Genomic DNA, 15209 nt, shown 5'->3' with positions numbered 1-15209 from the left:
CTTCGTCTTCAGACTGCATATCTTTCTCTTTCACTCCACACCGCGGATCTTATTGACAAACCAGAGATCCAGCTCGAAGAGGCAATGCTTGGTTGGTATGTGTATGAGATGTTATGAGGTAGGTACAGGCTCGGAAGTAAACTCTCCAAAGCGAGCTCGTTGCGTCCACACCACAAGGCGGAATTATCGGATACCCTGATATGCTTCATGTACCTGCAACCCGCCAAGCTGCTCAAATCAAGTATTCCTCGCATATCCTTAGGTAGCATGAGGTTATACCCGATGTATGTATGTATGCATACTGGTGTCCACCAGTGTACGAGGTGTGGATCTTGAGGAGGCTGTAATTCCGCATCCAAATTTGGGAGGAAGCTGATTTTTGAGAGCGAGATGGATGAGCGGCGCGAGATGGGAGAGGTTGAAGGGACGAAGAAGTAGAGGAGGGGATGGTGTGAGAGGCAGGAGAGGGCGATGGTGAACTTTCTCGGAGGCGGTTGTTCGAGATCTTTGAAAGCTTGATCCAGCGTGGAGATTTCTCGTGTTGTCTGGTGACCTGGTAAGTTAGCTGAGGCTTGCTTTGTTAAGGGGTTAAGAGCTTTTTTGACGGTGCTCGCACAGCCTGACGGAAGCTCTAGAATTTCCAATGACTTTTGGATGTATCAAAGTGCATGTCACCTCTCAAAGGCGATCGATAACGCACCCGAACTCAGTCTCCTCTTGATGAGTAGGATGATCCGGCGAATTATACCTTACTAGAGGCCCTAGATTTCTTGGTACGGCTGTAGTAAAACGAAAATTCGAAGCCGACAAAGAGGGTTTGCCAGAAATTCGTCGTTTGAAGCCCTAGCATGCGGCGGATGAAGTCCAAATTCTGTTGTATAATCTGCTAGAAACCCTTTCTAGGAAGCTATCGATCGAATGTTGAGAACTCCGATATTGCTTGCTGAATGATTGTCACTCGAGGGAGAAAGCATCGAGGTGGTGGAGGTACGCGACCACAGGAACCACTAGTGCATGTCCAGCATTGGGTGGCGTTGTACGGATAAGGAAGCTCCGATGTCGATGACTCGTTAATGAGAGCAATCACTTGTGCGGTCTGACGGCGCATCATGTCGAAGAGCTATCGGGGAAGGTCCGTTCCAATGCTGCTCTTTGTTGCACAAGTGATATCAAGCACTTCAAGCGCTGATGTCCACCTGGCGAAGGTTGTGGTACGACAACGAGCTCGGCGGTGAGGGCTAGACAGCATTCTGCGCGAGGAAATCGATTTTGCGTGCCCATGATTGTGGCAGTGCACGGGCCTCGTGTAACGATTCTTCAAACCTGCCCCTTGCTAGATTGCAATGGGTCGAACCACACCCCGTCGAAGACACCAGAGGCTCTCGAGGCTTCTGAAATGGACGTATAGGCGCCAGCAGAACCCATTGGATGCTTCAACTCGTTAAGACTGCCAAGCTAGCGTTTCACCTGGGTCTCTTTGCAGTCGCTGAAGTGCGTAGTCCTTGCTCTAGGCTGTGCAAATTCTTTCGTCGGCTCGCGGAGCATCCCCGATGAGAACTTGTTGCAGAAGGTCCACTGCCACATCACGGTGCATGAGGACCGTACGATCTCTCTGTCCAGTATCCCGAGCTTCTGGTGCTTGGAGAGGGCCCTAGTCAAACTCTCTTTGGGGCAGGGCGGCGAGTCCTAGGTTTTTTGACCTATCGTCTCACTGCTTCTGAAGCCAACACGGTCCTACACACCATTGAGTATGGCCCGCCGCCCGTGGACTCCCATGCCTTCGCCGTGTCGCATCCCAGCGAGCGGGAGTCTGGCCCGGTCCTAGCGCTCCAAGTCAAGCGATAGTCCGATACTACTGTGTGGAACTCATGCCCAATCTTGTCCGTATAGGTCGCATTGGCATTGAGCATGGCTCACTCTCGCTGAGCTTGACGAAAGATTTGTGAGATCCTCCCCTGGCTTGAGCGATCAGCGACTCCAGTCTCACACTTCTGACGGTTGTGGAAGTTTCTGGTCCATCTTTCAGCAACTGATCTCGGTGGTGATTGCAATAACGTTCTTATTGAACATACTCGAGCATAGCAGCCGAGAACACCCGACCCATGAACTGCTATTGCGAGCGGGCTCTATACCATCTTGCCGTGTTTGCTACCTTGTCTCGGTGACAATACAAACCATACCTATGATCACAGTGCAGACCAACCAACAAGTTGAAGCTGGTCTGTTTGTGTTGGGCTTGAATAGTGATCGGATCAATGGCCTGATCAGTCCACTCCAGCAAGAGTCTTGGCACGCCGCCGTCTTGATCGGGCCGTCCCTCCCATCGGTCGACCAGGTCGAAAATTTATGACTTGAAGGTGAATCAAAGATATGATAGCCGCGGTCAGCGCGGGATGATAGCTCGCGCGTGCTTGGACATGCTCATGCTCATGGCCACGGTCTGCTTGAGCACGATCCGAGCCCAGGCGAAGCAGAGCCGAGTGGTCCACGTGTCTAAGTAGGCGTTCATATCGCGATGTGAATCCTTGCAGGACTATGCTCGAGGCGTCCGGCTGTGTGGGCTGACAGGTGAAGTGGTCTCCTCAGAGCAGCAGCAGATAACAGCAAATGAGAATCAGGCTGGCTAAGGTGTAAGTGGATCAGGCTGAGGCCGGGAGGTGGCAACGATCGCGGCCATGGAGGCCATTCTTATGGCCAATTTGCATATGCTAATCAGATGGCGTCCTCTCTTGCGGAACACGACTGAGATCGAGCAGCGACGACGACCAGGTCCGCGTTTCTCGCCTTCAGTCTGGATTCAATCGACAAAGCTTTTGATTGTCGAAGGTTTGTCCACATAGACGGTTAACGGTTAGGAGGCTGATTATCCTACTGCAGAGACTAGGTTTCGGGAAGTGGTCCTCAGGCTGCCCTGGTCCCCGGCTCAAGCCAGGCTCTATTTGGCAATTGCACACGTCCAACTTCAGAGATAGCGTTAATTGTCTCCGGATTTTAGCGTCCTATTCTTTTGGGTTTCTGCGTAACTGTCTCCACTATTCCGGTTAGGAAATAGCCCGATTATTAGGCGTATAATAGGACCTACTAAACTTACGGATTTGCTCGGTTTTCCTATTAAAGTCGGCTTGCCTAATTAGGCTATTATAGTAGCTTCTAGGGTATTGTTCCTATCGCTACTATCGCTACTATCGCTTGTCTAATTCTTCCTCTTATTCGGCCTCTTAGTAGTAGCTAGCATTCTCGGTACTAGTCTCTTACGCTTACTACTATTATATTTATTAGAAGTCTGCCTCCTACCTACTACTTCTTATATAGCGTTATTGTTTTCTAGCTAAGGGAAGTCTTCTACTACTTCTAAGTCTTATTTTAATAGTAAACTTAAAGCCGCTCTTACTAGCGAAGTAAGGTTTATAACCTTAGCTATTTCTTCGATAGTATCGAAAATTATAATATATCGAGATAAGAGGGGACTAGATAAGCTACTATAATATAGTAAAAAAGAGCGTAGAAATTAACCTACCTATATGCCTTTAGTAATACCTTATATATGCCTATATAGCTAGTTTTTCGTTAGTATAACGACTTCCTACTGCGATATAAGGTCGCCGACTAGTGGATCCTCGGTATACCCGATTTAGCTAGCAAAAATGGCTACATCTCGATCCTATAATCGACTCTACCACTACCGAGCATGTCCGTAAATGCGAGCAATCCGCTGCAACCCTTGCACGCTAAAACCCGGAGACAATCAACGCTATCTCAACTTCAGCTTGAGCACAAGCGTCCCATGACAGCACACCGAGAGTCACATCAGCATTGGAAACACGATGGGTTACCGTGGAGGTGAGCCATCTTCTCCAGCGTCTCGGTGGTATCGCCGTCAAGACCACGATGCTGCAGATTCGGACATAGATGCAATGGAGTGCTGGAGAGCAGGACTTCTTGTATGGGAAGTCGAAAGGCGGAGACGACAACTTTGCGCAGCGAGACAGGATTCCAGGCTCCGGCGATGTCCCAAACGTTGACCGCGCCATCGAGATGTGAGATGACCTCGACACGGACCTTGCGGATGTTTCTTCGTATGATGGTGCATTCGCCACCACTGTGCATGGACTTGGCAAACGCCTACTTTTCGCAGAAGCAACGCAACGGCACACCTTCACGAAAGCGAAAAGCTCGCGAGACTTGCCGGCATTGCCAGATCGAGTTTGATCCTGTTGATCCAAACGAGAAGCGCGGCTATCATCCAGGTAAGAAGACGAGGCAATATGCTGTGCATCTTTAAGGCCCTTCTGACGTAGCTTATAGGGCACGAACAACATTGAAGTCGCACAGGATTCCACGATATTTGAGTCTCTGTTTTCACAAAGCACAAGTCGTGCTTCGATCGACTAGGAATGTGTCTTGGCAAGACATCAAGCGTTTGTTTGGAGATACAAACGGTTCTGAGGAATAGTGCCCTATCTTGCGTGCCTTCAACCCGTGCATCAACAGACTCAGACCCGAGCTCACCGTCTGCCCTATCGAGGCGGCTACGATTACCTCCTCGTGGCAACGGCCCTATGCATCCTGCGGGCGTCACATGGAGCTCGTCTCGATCGTTGTCATGAAGCAAGTTCAAACGCCGCAGCGCCAGGATGGGCCAATGAACTTGAGCGCTGTCAAATCTGAGACAGACCGCCGCAAGTCGCGCATAATAGCGTTGAACGGCGGCCGACAAGAAGTCCGCGGCCTTGATAATTGGATTGAGATGCGTGCTTGACATGTCATGTGTCAGGGTTGCCGGGCAGGCGATCAACTCGGAATTCCGGTGCGCCTGTTCGTGCTACAGCACCCACATTGATTCGCTGGCAACCCGGGGTGCCTGGTTCCCTCTTCACGGTGCCGGATCCCGATGCTGTGAAACTTCTGCGCAGGGCCTCTTGTGTTTCGAGAGCGCTTAGAATGCCGGCCGGCCGGCCGGCCGGGCGCCTAAGACCTGCACCATCCCGATTCTGCTGACATACGTCAATGTATGCAGCCTTTTTCGACGTCAGTCCTTCGAAAAGCCTTGTTCTATATGGCGTGTGTAGAAGTATTTCTTCTTCTTCGACCAACAGCTTGGCAGATGTCGGGCAGTCTTCCACAGAAAGCCAGGGGTGAAAGGCGGTGGCATCTCGTGACACACTTGGCTACTGTGCGTCTGTCAAGGAGGCGTGGCGTGCATAGACGGTCCGCCATGGGTCCCTTCCAGAGCAGGTTAGATCGCCGACGGGGCGAGCCATCCTACTGTGAATGAAGCAGTATAGCATATGGTCGCAGCGGGATTGGCCGAGGATGCATTCCATCGTTTTAGCTTGACGTGCGTACTCTATATGATCAATGGCTCCGCAAGCTCAATTGTCAATTGCAATCCTTGCCATGCACTCAGCTTCCAGGCTCGTCGCACAAGCCTTTCTCCGACGTCGAATGAAGGAGAAGCAAGACACATAGGGAGTCTCCGCAAGTCCCGGATCCTGGGTTCTGCATCTAGCTCGAGCAATGTGCTGATGATGTGTTGTTGAGTACCAAAAGTCGGTGGGATGGTGTGCGACTTTTCGCAAAGTTGGACAAGAGTGTGCTGTACGCCCATCGCACATAAGCGTTGTTTCGATCGTTGCATTTAAAGCGTGGAGGGAAGAAGGAGTTGGGAAGCACCAGCACCTCCTCTTCACTTCTCGCCGCACAAATCAACCACAGCCAGAAAAGCAGGTGGATCTGATTGCACCAGCACCTCCTCTTCACTTCTCGCCGCACAAATCAACCCACAGCCAGAAAAGCAGGTGGATCTGATTGCACTACGCGTGTACTTCACTAAGGCCCAGACACGATGCCTTCGCCTACCTCTCCTGGACCTTCCTCGCCAGTCTCCAGCAGCTCAACCGGGGTTTCGGCCTTGACTCCTCCGTCGACCGACGAGCAGATGAACAAAGTTCGCCTTTTAGCATCGCTGGAAGAACAGGAACTCGAAGGCCACACTAAAATCAATGCGATTCGTGAGGTGCTTCGAAAGGAAGATCGGGCCGTCTCCCTCCAGCTTTGCCGGGAAAGAAGGAGCGGGCAGCCGGAGGCAGATGATTCCTTTCTTCACTGGGTGTTTGGCTTGCCAGCATTGCAAGCCGTCCGAAGGAAGGAGGGACTGGAGGTGACTGATCTTAGGGTCGCTTGCGTTCGTTTGGGTACCGAATGGCGTCGAAAATCTGCGACGTCAAGCCATACGAGCCCATCGGCGTCTCAAAGTCTCGACTGGGTCCATTGGGGCGAGAGTTACCTCCCTGAAAACCGGCAGATGTCCCCGTCCAGTGAACGGGAGCCAGAGATGGGAGCGGAGCTGCAGCTCGTCCTCCATCACAATTCTTTGGAGCTTGCAGAGATACCTGCCCAGCCCATAGAGCGTACGCCAGAGGACAGGATGCAGTGTGCTCTCTGTGGCGTTGTGTTTACGTCTGAGGAGGACTTTGAGAAGCCTTGTCTCTTTCATCCTGGTAAGTCTCGAAATCCCTCAAAGGTTTATGAGAGTTCTCGGCCGGGCCTGCTGATCGTCGATACAGGGCTCAAAGATAACCTCAATGCCGACCCAAATCACTCAGATGACGAAGCATACCAGACTGATGACAGCTCCGGAGATGCCGACGAGACTGATGACAGCTCCGGAGATGCCGACGAGACTGATGACAGCTCCGGAGATGCCGACAAGACTGATGACAGCTCCGGAGATGCCGACGAGCCTGAGTGGACATACCGTTGCTGCAAGGGCAGTGAGACCTCACCCGGTTGCGTGGTTGAGGCCACGCATAAGTCTTTCCACGACCTGGTGGCCAGCGACACCCATTGGAAGTATACTTGGGCGCAGCGTGAAGTGCAATGGGGATCATCATCAGACTCGGAACAGTGAGCCGCGGGAAAGGTCTGCTTATTGGCGCTCGGAATCAATAGATCAGCAATGCCTCACGGCATGGAAGGGGCGAAAATTCTTGACTCAACTTGTTGCTGCCTTTCGCGGTCTACGGTAGAATTCCAAGACCTCTCAAAGAGCCGTACACCGTGTTTTGAGATTTGAACATATCTCTTTGCAGACTGTATTGCTGTTTTGAATCGTTGTGTATAGACTAGTAACTGTAGGAATATCCTCGTTTCTGTAACTTTCTTTTTTTCTTAAAAGAAACTACTGTTTGGCAGTTACCAGAGACACAGCGTGCCATATGAACAGAAGAGAAATGAAAAGCTTGGCTAAAATATCCATCTCTGCACTTACTTGAACTGCAAATAATTTTCCATTACTGTTAGATACCAGTATAAGAATACGATTTAAAATTTGTAAAAACAGACGAATTTAATTCTTTAGTAAACTATAGGATTATACTATACTATAGAGATGCTATACTAAGTATTTTATAGTTAAGGCAGAAGGTATTAGTATATCGGCATTAGAAACCAAAGTAGCGGCACAACCAGCTCCAAAAGTGTTCGTTATCGTCCTTGCCGGTGCCAGTTTGCTCTGTCCTAGGGTGCAACTGTCCTGCTCTTTCGGTGCGAACATGCTTAATTTATGGTTTAACCATATGCAAACTTTGATGAAAGCCTTTTGAGTGCAGTCAGTGAGAGGGCTGTGGACGTCGCGCACGATTCCGCGTTCATGAAAGGCAACTTTTGATTATGTCTAGTCTATGCCCAGTGGTCGCAACATCCATCTAGTCGCGTCACAAATCAAAGAGCTTCTTGAGCTCAGCCATGGTCTCCTCTGGGTTCTTGACCGAGTGGCCGATCGTTCTTGGGTCCTCGTAGATCTCGTAGTCATTGCCGCCCTTGTAGGTCTTGTCACCGAAGAAGTGAATCTTGGTGTAGTCAACGCCGCCTGGGAGGTTCTTCTCATTCTGCACATGCTGAAGGCAGTAAGTCTTGTCCCAGCCAACTGGGAATACATCGAAAGAGATCTGACCGCCAATGGAGAAGCTGCCAGATACGTCAGTACACTTCATGCCTAGCCAGCAATATGAAAGCACTCACGTGAGTCCGAGGTCTGGGAATGCGGCCTTGATGTCCTCAATGAACTTCTTCCTGATACCATGCTCCAAATCGTACTTCTCATAGTCGTTTCGCTCCTGCACGCTGGCGTTCCTGCCAACTGGGCTGACATTGATCATGCCATTTCTGAACTCAACAAAAGTTCCTCTCTTGACTGGGATGTCCAGGTCGGCGATGTAGTGGAGCAGGAACTTGACCAGCTTCTTGTAGTTCTCCTCGCCAATCCACCCAATGAAGCTATGGCTTGCGAGAGGTACACCCATGCGGTAGGCGATCAGGCCATTCTCGGCAAAGGAGAAGTCGAAAAGAGTTGTGACTGGTATCGAAGTAGTGCCCAGCTGCTCTTGCTGCTTGACCAGATCAGAGCCTCCCACGAAGCCAATGGCAACCTTCTGGCGGAGGGCAGAGAGCAGTTGGAGCATCTCTGGAGAGACAGAGCGTCTGGCTGGAGTGAGGGTACCGTCGACATCGAAGAGGCAAATGGTGTTCTGGACTGGTCTAGCTGCCAAGTCTGGCACAACTGCTGCTGCCGCGGCTGGCATCTTGGTGGTTGTTTATGGAGGGGTGACTCGAGCTCTTGGGAGATTGTGTTTGCTCAGTCTCTCGAGCTGTGTTCGATGCGTAGCTTGACGGCGTTTATAAGTGTCTGAAACAGCTGTGCGACTTCAGAAAGGCAAAGGTGTTCGCATTGAAAGTAAACACATACATAGCTCTCAGTCTCAGAGATCGGAGAAATCGCGGTCAAGGATTGTGTCAAGGTTCGAGCTAGGTTGAGCCTCATGTCAGGGTCTTCAGAGATCGCGGGGTATTCTATTGGAAGCCAACATTTGAACAGACATTGAACAACATCTCATCAAGTTGCTCAACCCCTTTTGTCCATCCATATCTGCCATCAAGACACCTTTCACATTTTAACACCATCAACGTCGATGAATCACAGCTCCGCCTCAATCGCTTACGCGTCTGCATTGACCGCACGTGCCATGGAACGTGGTACAGAATGCAAAGTTGTCCTCTTCACCAGGCTTTTCCTCAAGCCCTGGCTCATTCCCAGATCCTCCGCCGCGCGTACAGTGAAGTGGTCTCGTCTGTGATCACACGAACGACCAGGTTGATAGCCAATGGCCATGATCGAAAACGCAATATCGGAAAACATGAGCATTACAGAAAAGCTAGGCCAAGCAACAGCCTGACAGCGAACCCTAGAATAGAACCTCTCCCAACGACATCGTCCGGCTGTACTGCACAGCGTAGTGGTCAACACACTGGGCGCAGCTTTCATGGTAACGACCTCAGCCGCTGTTTCCGACCGGCGTAACATCATTCCATTCATTCATCATAACGAATCAACCTATCAAAGCATACCAATCTGACATTCTATACTTCTGCCATCCTCTCATCTTCACTGCATCCATCACCACCTCCGGTTAAATTCCAATCCCATCCCAAACCTCCGCCTTAAGCAACTGACTCGGAACATCCAAAATCCCATCAACCATCTCATCCGCAAAGAACTTAACCCCAAACGTCTCCTCCGCGGCATAAATCCTCGTAGTAATCGCACACCGACCATTCACAAAGACTTCCATTACACTGTTATCCCTCCATATTCTAACCCTCAACTCCTCCCTTCCTGCTTCCTTCGTTTCGAAAAGTGTGAAAGGAGCTCTCTCGGGTTCAGAGTTGACGAGTTCGCTTGAATTGAGGACTGGGAAAGCGGGACGATTGATGACGAATGACTCGGAAGGTTGGTCGTAGAAGAGGGTTGTGGTGCGGGAGTTGTCTTCGGCATGGGAGATGGAGATGCCGATGTGTTGGGTGGAGCGAGAGGAGGAGAATGTGGCGTCGAGTTCCCATGCTTTGGAGGTCAGGCCGCCAGGAAGGTGGACGGAGGTGAATGAGCCGAGGTCAGAGCGTGGGAGGTAGGTATACTTCACGCCCGGGTTTCGTCGAAGGGCGGAGACGAGAGGAGCATAAGGCTGGGAGGCCAGAGTGCGGATCGTGTATGTGCCGTCGGCGTTGAGCTTCCTTTCGATAGATGTTATTGACGACAGGTCAGATCCGGAGGATGTACCGACGACGTTGTGCAGCGTTTGGAGGGAAAGCTCTCTTGGCATTGAGAGACAGCCACTCCAGCCTTGTCCGTGTCGTAAGTCATCGCAGATATCTTCTTCTCTGATCCATCCCCAAGCGATCTGCTTCTGTGTCTTGGGGTCGAAGAATGAGTTGGCCGCATAGAGGCAACCATTGTCGTAATGCCCACCAAATTTGAATGTCATCTCAACTGGTCCTGCGGAGGGAGAACTTTTCGGTGTCTGGAGATCGCCTGAGAACCAGAGCTGAGCTTTTGTTGAAGGTCGCGATGGGCTAAGGGTGTCTGGGCCAGGAGCAGAGGGTCTCCGTTCGGGTATGCAGCCTTCTATGCCCATTATGACGAAGTCGCGTTCGATACTTGGATCTTCTGAGTCGCGGAGAGTCGTGAAGTTGGTGACTTCCCAATTCTTGCCGAAGTCGCCCGACCATTTGGATGGTCGTAAATTGTCACCGAAGTTTGCTAGTGGTCCAATGTACCTCCATTTGGAGAGCTCGTTGGCATCTATCGCGTACAAGAATGTAGTTGGGGTCGTGTCTCGAATGCCACCAGATACAATTCCGAATAGGGTATTGTCTTCGTCAAGGCTGAGATGTCTGGCCATGCGAGGCCATTTGGCAACGAAAGGATCCCGCCAACCAGTCACATCGAGACCAGCAGGTTCTGATGGCAGAATAGGATTGGCATCAATGCGTCGAAAGATTTTGCCGCCATCGAAAGACTTTGCCAGACTTAACGACTCACTTCCTATTACATGTGGTAAGGTGTAATGTATGGGTAGGTGATTGACCGATGTATATGCGTAAGTAAGCGCGCCGTCTTTTCCGTTGATCATGCAGCCTGTGAAAATGCCTTTGTTGTCATAGCTGGCCTCCGGTCTGAGGCACGGTTCGTCTTGCAATGTCCAGTTGATCATATCGGGCGACGTTGCCGACCCCCAACATATATCTCCCCAATCAGGGCCGTAGGGATTCCACTGGAAGGATACATGATAAAGACCAGTGTTTGGATCATATCCGGGCGCACACGGGTCGTTCATCCAGCCTTCCCTGGCCATCAAATGGTACGAAGGTCGCCATCTCGCAAAGCGCTGTTCTCTGGTGAGTTCCGGTAGCTGCTTCAATTGCCGAAGTGGAGGTTTGGATTTCGGAGGCGATGACGGAGCGGTTGTTGGCTCAGAAGGGGATGAAAAAGGTGTGAGGTCTGCAACCTCGGAGCTTGAGGTGCTCACCTTTGACAAGTACGACGCCAGCTTGACTGATTGTGCGGGATGATAGGGGAAGGTATTGTGAAGAACATTTCTTCCAAGTTCCAACAGAAGACCGCAGAGACACCGCGATGAGCTCCATGCACAACAAGCCGAGAGTCTTGCCGTCGAATGTCGGCAAGCCAGAACTGGAAGAATGGGAAGCTACTGTACTATATCCGTCTCGGAAACCTTGCGACTCCCAAGCCTCACCTCTCGCCATTCTTTAAAAACGCGCCTTACGATTCTGCGAACAACAAAAAAACTTAGAAAACCTAGACTCTCTACTATAGACTGTAACTATTAGATTTATACATAGTATAGTTCTATTTTAGTAAATACTTTTCTATAGCTTTAAAAATTAGAATAGTAAATATTTATATATAGTTTTTTCTATACTTTAAGAATTATAAAATAGATTCTTTTTAAAATACTATACTACAAAGCTAAAAAAACGCTAACAGCCTACTACTATTAGAGACATAAAGCTTAGTACATAATATAGGTTATATAAGTAGGTAGATAGTATAGTTAAAAGTATATACTAGTATTTAATAGAGTCTGTAAAAGAGGGGGAGAAAGGTTAGGAAGTTAGGCTGGCGCTAAGCGCTAAGCCCTACCTGAGGCACTGGGACCCTAGCTTTACTTAGCCGGTTATATGCCTTTTATATACCCTCTAATATATGCCCTCTAGTGTAGTAATATCTGCTAAAAGCAGATCGAATCTATTTAGACTGTTTTTGCTTCTTAGACTTAGAGCAGTAAACAGGGCAAGTGTCTTAGTAGTCTATATACTAAGGCTAGATCCTAATACCCGTATAGGCCAAACCAGGAATCGATTCTTCTGCGAAACGCCGAAGCAGCTCCCGTGGACTCTGGATGCCATTCCGACATCTCGGGTCAATCTTGCCGACGGAGAAACTCACCCATTTCGGAATCACATTCTCTGAACTCTAAGTTCATACTGTACCACATGGTCATCGAACTTCCATTCCCCCCAGAACATCTCAACAAAGTAAATGTTGATCATACTTAAAGATGGGCCCAGTCATGGCCTGTGAAACCCCAGACTCATCAAGCATCAAGGCTTCAGTACCTACAAGGACACTCATCTATTGATATCATTTGCCTCTACGCCTTCGCCATGGATCGCAGGGCATCAGTTGCAGCCATCGACGAGAAAGTCGATGCAATCCATATCGAAACTGCTGTCTCATCGACAGCGAGCAAGGAGGAGTCAATGCCTCACAATCACCGCGACATCACTCCCAAGGAACAATTCGCCAAGCTATGGGCGGCCATCAAGGCCGAGAAGAGGCTCTGCTAGTGGGGCCTATACTGCATGCTCTCAGTATTCGGATGGGGTTACGATGCCGGCCTCAGTGGCGTAGCCATTGCATTTCCTGAGTTCAGAGAAGTCTACGGAAACTACTGTGCCGATGGCAAGCAATGGGTCATCCCTGCAGTTTGGCAATCGCTTTGGAACGCAGCGTCGACCATTGGACAGGTCTTCGGAGGCTACGCCGCCGGTTAGTTCGCAGACATGGTTGGACGTAAGGCACCGCTGTACACTGCCGTCACGCTGTCTCTGGCGTCCTCTTTCGCTTTGGTGTTCGCACCCAATCTTCCGGTTCTCTTCGTATCGAAGCTGCTGTGGGACTATCAACTGCCACACCACCCCTCTACGTGACGGAGAATGCGCCGGCAAATTTGCAAAGCACCCTCTCACCTTTGACTAACGTTATCATCGTCCTCGGCTTCTTCTGCTCCTCGCTTACCGGATACGGTGCCTCCAAGATCAATGGCGTCTGGTCATTCAAGCTGGCTTTTGTCATGACATTCATGGTACCAGCTCTATATCTTATCGGCCTCCCGTTCTTCCCTGAGTCGCCAGTGATTGAGTAGAGGTCGTAGATGCACATAGCACCTCAAAGTATCAGAGGTTTTCAATGCATTTTCAGCAAACAACGTGCAGGTTTAATATGTGCTCCTACAGTCTCGGTAGCCGGAGTCGTGCAGTCTTATTCGTCACCACGGTGAATCTCGATAATCAAAGACGTGGAATCAACATGGTTCGTGCTCGGTCGAACGCGTGCGTTCTGAGATTTTGAAGCAGGGATGTAAACTGAACTCATCTCTCCGCTCCTCAACCGCACTGCCCTACCAACCATCACTCCTCCTTTCACACAGCATAGTACAACGATGCGCCTTGAAGCACAGCGTCAATCTTTCCGGCAGCCAATGCCCCTGGAACCACCTGATCTGGGCTCAATTTGCCTCCAACCGCGGCGGAGAAGTGTTGTAGTTCAGTTAGGTGATATGCTGGTTAGCTAATACCATTAGCTAACCTGTGCTAAGAGGAAGGACGCACAATGGGTATATTAACTGCAGTTTCTGTAGCAGGCTCCTAATCCTTCTTCGTATAGTTACATAGTTGTCAATCCGATAATTAGTTGCATCCTTAGCACGATTTACAATAGGTTATAAGCCCGGCGTATACGCTTACCTGTCCAGTTCAACTACAAAAGAACTATTTCCAGAGTCCACCAAACAGAGCTAGCTATCTAGACCTATTAGGTACCTAGTTAAGAGCTCTAGTTCGGACTAAAACCTAGTAAGTGTCCCTTATAAGCCCTGCCTAGCACTATACTAAAAGGCAGCTAGGAACGATGGACACTAATTAGATAAAGACAGTAAAGGAGAATTAGGTTCTTAGGAAGGGGATCAACTTCTAAGACTAGAAGCTTATATTCTAGGCGGCCCTTCTAGAAAAGGACCTAGTTAGTATAGTATTCCATAGACTTAACTAGGCTAATAAAATAAAACTACCTCTAAAAAGCATGTTTATAGGGGACTTAGCCGATTAGTAGTATAGAGACATATTTAGGGATTGGAAAAAGAAAGACATCTAAGCCCTAGGCATACTTATTGCTAGACTCGACCCTACTCTTAGACTAGACTTCGGTAATACACCTAAGTTAGCTAAGGATACATACGACTACATTGAGGCTCTATATAAGCCTATTGTAACCGTAGACATATTTGATACTATCAAACTTATTAGGCATATTAGGATGCCCCTTACTAATCCGAACACCTAGCAGTACTGCGAATCTTTTCAGCAGTAGTTTAATAGATTCTAAACATCGACAGAACAATTTGCTAGCTTAGTTACAATAATAGAAGCGCCTATAAAGTCATTAGACATTAAGATGCCTAATATGCTTATTAGGATGCTGTTTATTTAGGGCCTTTCTAGTTACGAATAGCTCAGATCCTAGAAGTATAATAATAAGCCTAAAGCTAAGGACTCCTCCCTTAAAGCAATAATAACGTCCCTAAGGAGAGAAAAGCCTCCTAGACAGTTATCTAGCGGCTTAAAGCTTGTTAGAGGGGCTATTAGCAATAATGACGACTAGTGCACTTAGTATAAGCATAAACATACTAACGCTAAGTGCTATAAGCAACACCCTAATATAGTACTACCTAGTTAGGGAAAGAAAGACAAGAGCAAAGACAAAGACAAAGGCAAGAAGGGTAAAGGCAAAGGAAAGGGCAAATCTAGTAGTGCCATTAACAATGATAAAGATGAATCAGACTCCTCCTCTAACTCGGAAGATAAGGGAGACTATTAGCTAGACGGCCTTAGTAGGGGCCTAATTGGGGGAGCTATTGCAAAGCCGGGACTAGCTACAGCAAGCTCTAAGAACCTAACAGCTAACATAAAAGTTTAGGATATAGGTACATTACTGCACATTATAGGGAACAAGAGCTAGTTCAGCGATCTTAAGCACCTAACTAAGCCTATTCAGTTCTCCTAAGCAGTAGGAA

The 15209-nt window shown here is 49.1% G+C and overlaps 7 protein-coding genes across 7 annotated transcripts; 3 read left to right on the top strand and 4 right to left on the bottom strand.

Annotated features, from left to right (window-relative positions):
- Window positions 1–8: 8 nt before the first annotated feature.
- Window positions 9–2104, bottom strand: MYCFIDRAFT_177256 (uncharacterized protein; the record flags this gene model as incomplete). The annotated part of the gene is made up of 12 exons (XM_007931088.1): window positions 9–565; window positions 606–647; window positions 676–705; window positions 778–871; window positions 959–1120; window positions 1162–1315; window positions 1358–1437; window positions 1468–1557; window positions 1583–1651; window positions 1713–1821; window positions 1857–2029; window positions 2069–2104. 12 exons carry the CDS (start codon window positions 2102–2104, stop codon window positions 9–11), a joined length of 1596 nt encoding a protein of 531 aa, XP_007929279.1.
- A 78-nt stretch (window positions 2105–2182) lies between these two features.
- MYCFIDRAFT_177255 (uncharacterized protein) lies at window positions 2183–2972 on the top strand (the record flags this gene model as incomplete). The annotated part of the gene is made up of 7 exons (XM_007931087.1): window positions 2183–2326; window positions 2358–2489; window positions 2532–2568; window positions 2613–2721; window positions 2748–2789; window positions 2827–2843; window positions 2878–2972. 7 exons carry the CDS (start codon window positions 2183–2185, stop codon window positions 2970–2972), a joined length of 576 nt encoding a protein of 191 aa, XP_007929278.1.
- Window positions 2973–3622: 650 nt separating this feature from the next.
- On the bottom strand, window positions 3623–4363 carry MYCFIDRAFT_204534 (uncharacterized protein). Its single transcript, XM_007931086.1, has one exon. The coding sequence runs from the start codon at window positions 4317–4319 to the stop codon at window positions 3729–3731; it is 591 nt and encodes a 196-aa protein (XP_007929277.1). The 5' UTR covers window positions 4320–4363; the 3' UTR covers window positions 3623–3728.
- Window positions 4364–5845: 1482 nt separating this feature from the next.
- MYCFIDRAFT_78050 (uncharacterized protein) lies at window positions 5846–6910 on the top strand (the record flags this gene model as incomplete). Its single annotated transcript, XM_007930738.1, has 3 exons — window positions 5846–6011; window positions 6408–6500; window positions 6567–6910. 3 exons carry the CDS (start codon window positions 5846–5848, stop codon window positions 6908–6910), a joined length of 603 nt encoding a protein of 200 aa, XP_007928929.1.
- Window positions 6911–7334: 424 nt separating this feature from the next.
- MYCFIDRAFT_56710 (uncharacterized protein) lies at window positions 7335–8698 on the bottom strand. The gene is made up of 2 exons (XM_007930671.1): window positions 8023–8698; window positions 7335–7968 (listed from the first exon to the last, which is right to left on the bottom strand). Exons 1-2 carry the CDS (start codon window positions 8580–8582, stop codon window positions 7716–7718), a joined length of 813 nt encoding a protein of 270 aa, XP_007928862.1. The 5' UTR covers window positions 8583–8698; the 3' UTR covers window positions 7335–7715.
- Window positions 8699–9467: 769 nt separating this feature from the next.
- Window positions 9468–11267, bottom strand: MYCFIDRAFT_31653 (glycoside hydrolase family 32 protein; the record flags this gene model as incomplete). The annotated part of the gene is made up of 1 exon (XM_007930599.1): window positions 9468–11267. A coding segment is annotated over one exon (1800 nt), but the record flags the coding sequence as incomplete, so codon positions are not given.
- A 1453-nt stretch (window positions 11268–12720) lies between these two features.
- Window positions 12721–13283, top strand: MYCFIDRAFT_78046 (uncharacterized protein; the record flags this gene model as incomplete). Its single annotated transcript, XM_007930737.1, has 2 exons — window positions 12721–12907; window positions 13027–13283. The coding sequence occupies 2 exons, from the start codon at window positions 12721–12723 to the stop codon at window positions 13281–13283; spliced, it is 444 nt and encodes a 147-aa protein (XP_007928928.1).
- Window positions 13284–15209: the final 1926 nt, after the last annotated feature.

This window comes from Pseudocercospora fijiensis (assembly GCF_000340215.1).
Source record: "Pseudocercospora fijiensis CIRAD86 unplaced genomic scaffold MYCFIscaffold_7, whole genome shotgun sequence".
In the NCBI taxonomy this organism is placed as follows: domain Eukaryota; kingdom Fungi; phylum Ascomycota; class Dothideomycetes; order Mycosphaerellales; family Mycosphaerellaceae; genus Pseudocercospora; species Pseudocercospora fijiensis.
This window is presented reverse-complemented; position numbering and strand designations above follow the sequence as displayed.

Excerpts from the sequence above, each read along its gene's own strand:
- MYCFIDRAFT_204534 (XM_007931086.1), bottom strand. The coding sequence starts at position 4,319 with ATGTTGTTCGTGCCCTATAAGCTACGTCAGAAGGGCCTTAAAGATGCA.
- MYCFIDRAFT_56710 (XM_007930671.1), bottom strand. The coding sequence starts at position 8,582 with ATGCCAGCCGCGGCAGCAGCAGTTGTGCCAGACTTGGCAGCTAGACCA. Across the intron at positions 7,969-8,022 it reads TTCCCAGACCTCGGACTCAC|CTTCTCCATTGGCGGTCAGA; the intron begins GTGAGTGCTTTC and ends CGTATCTGGCAG.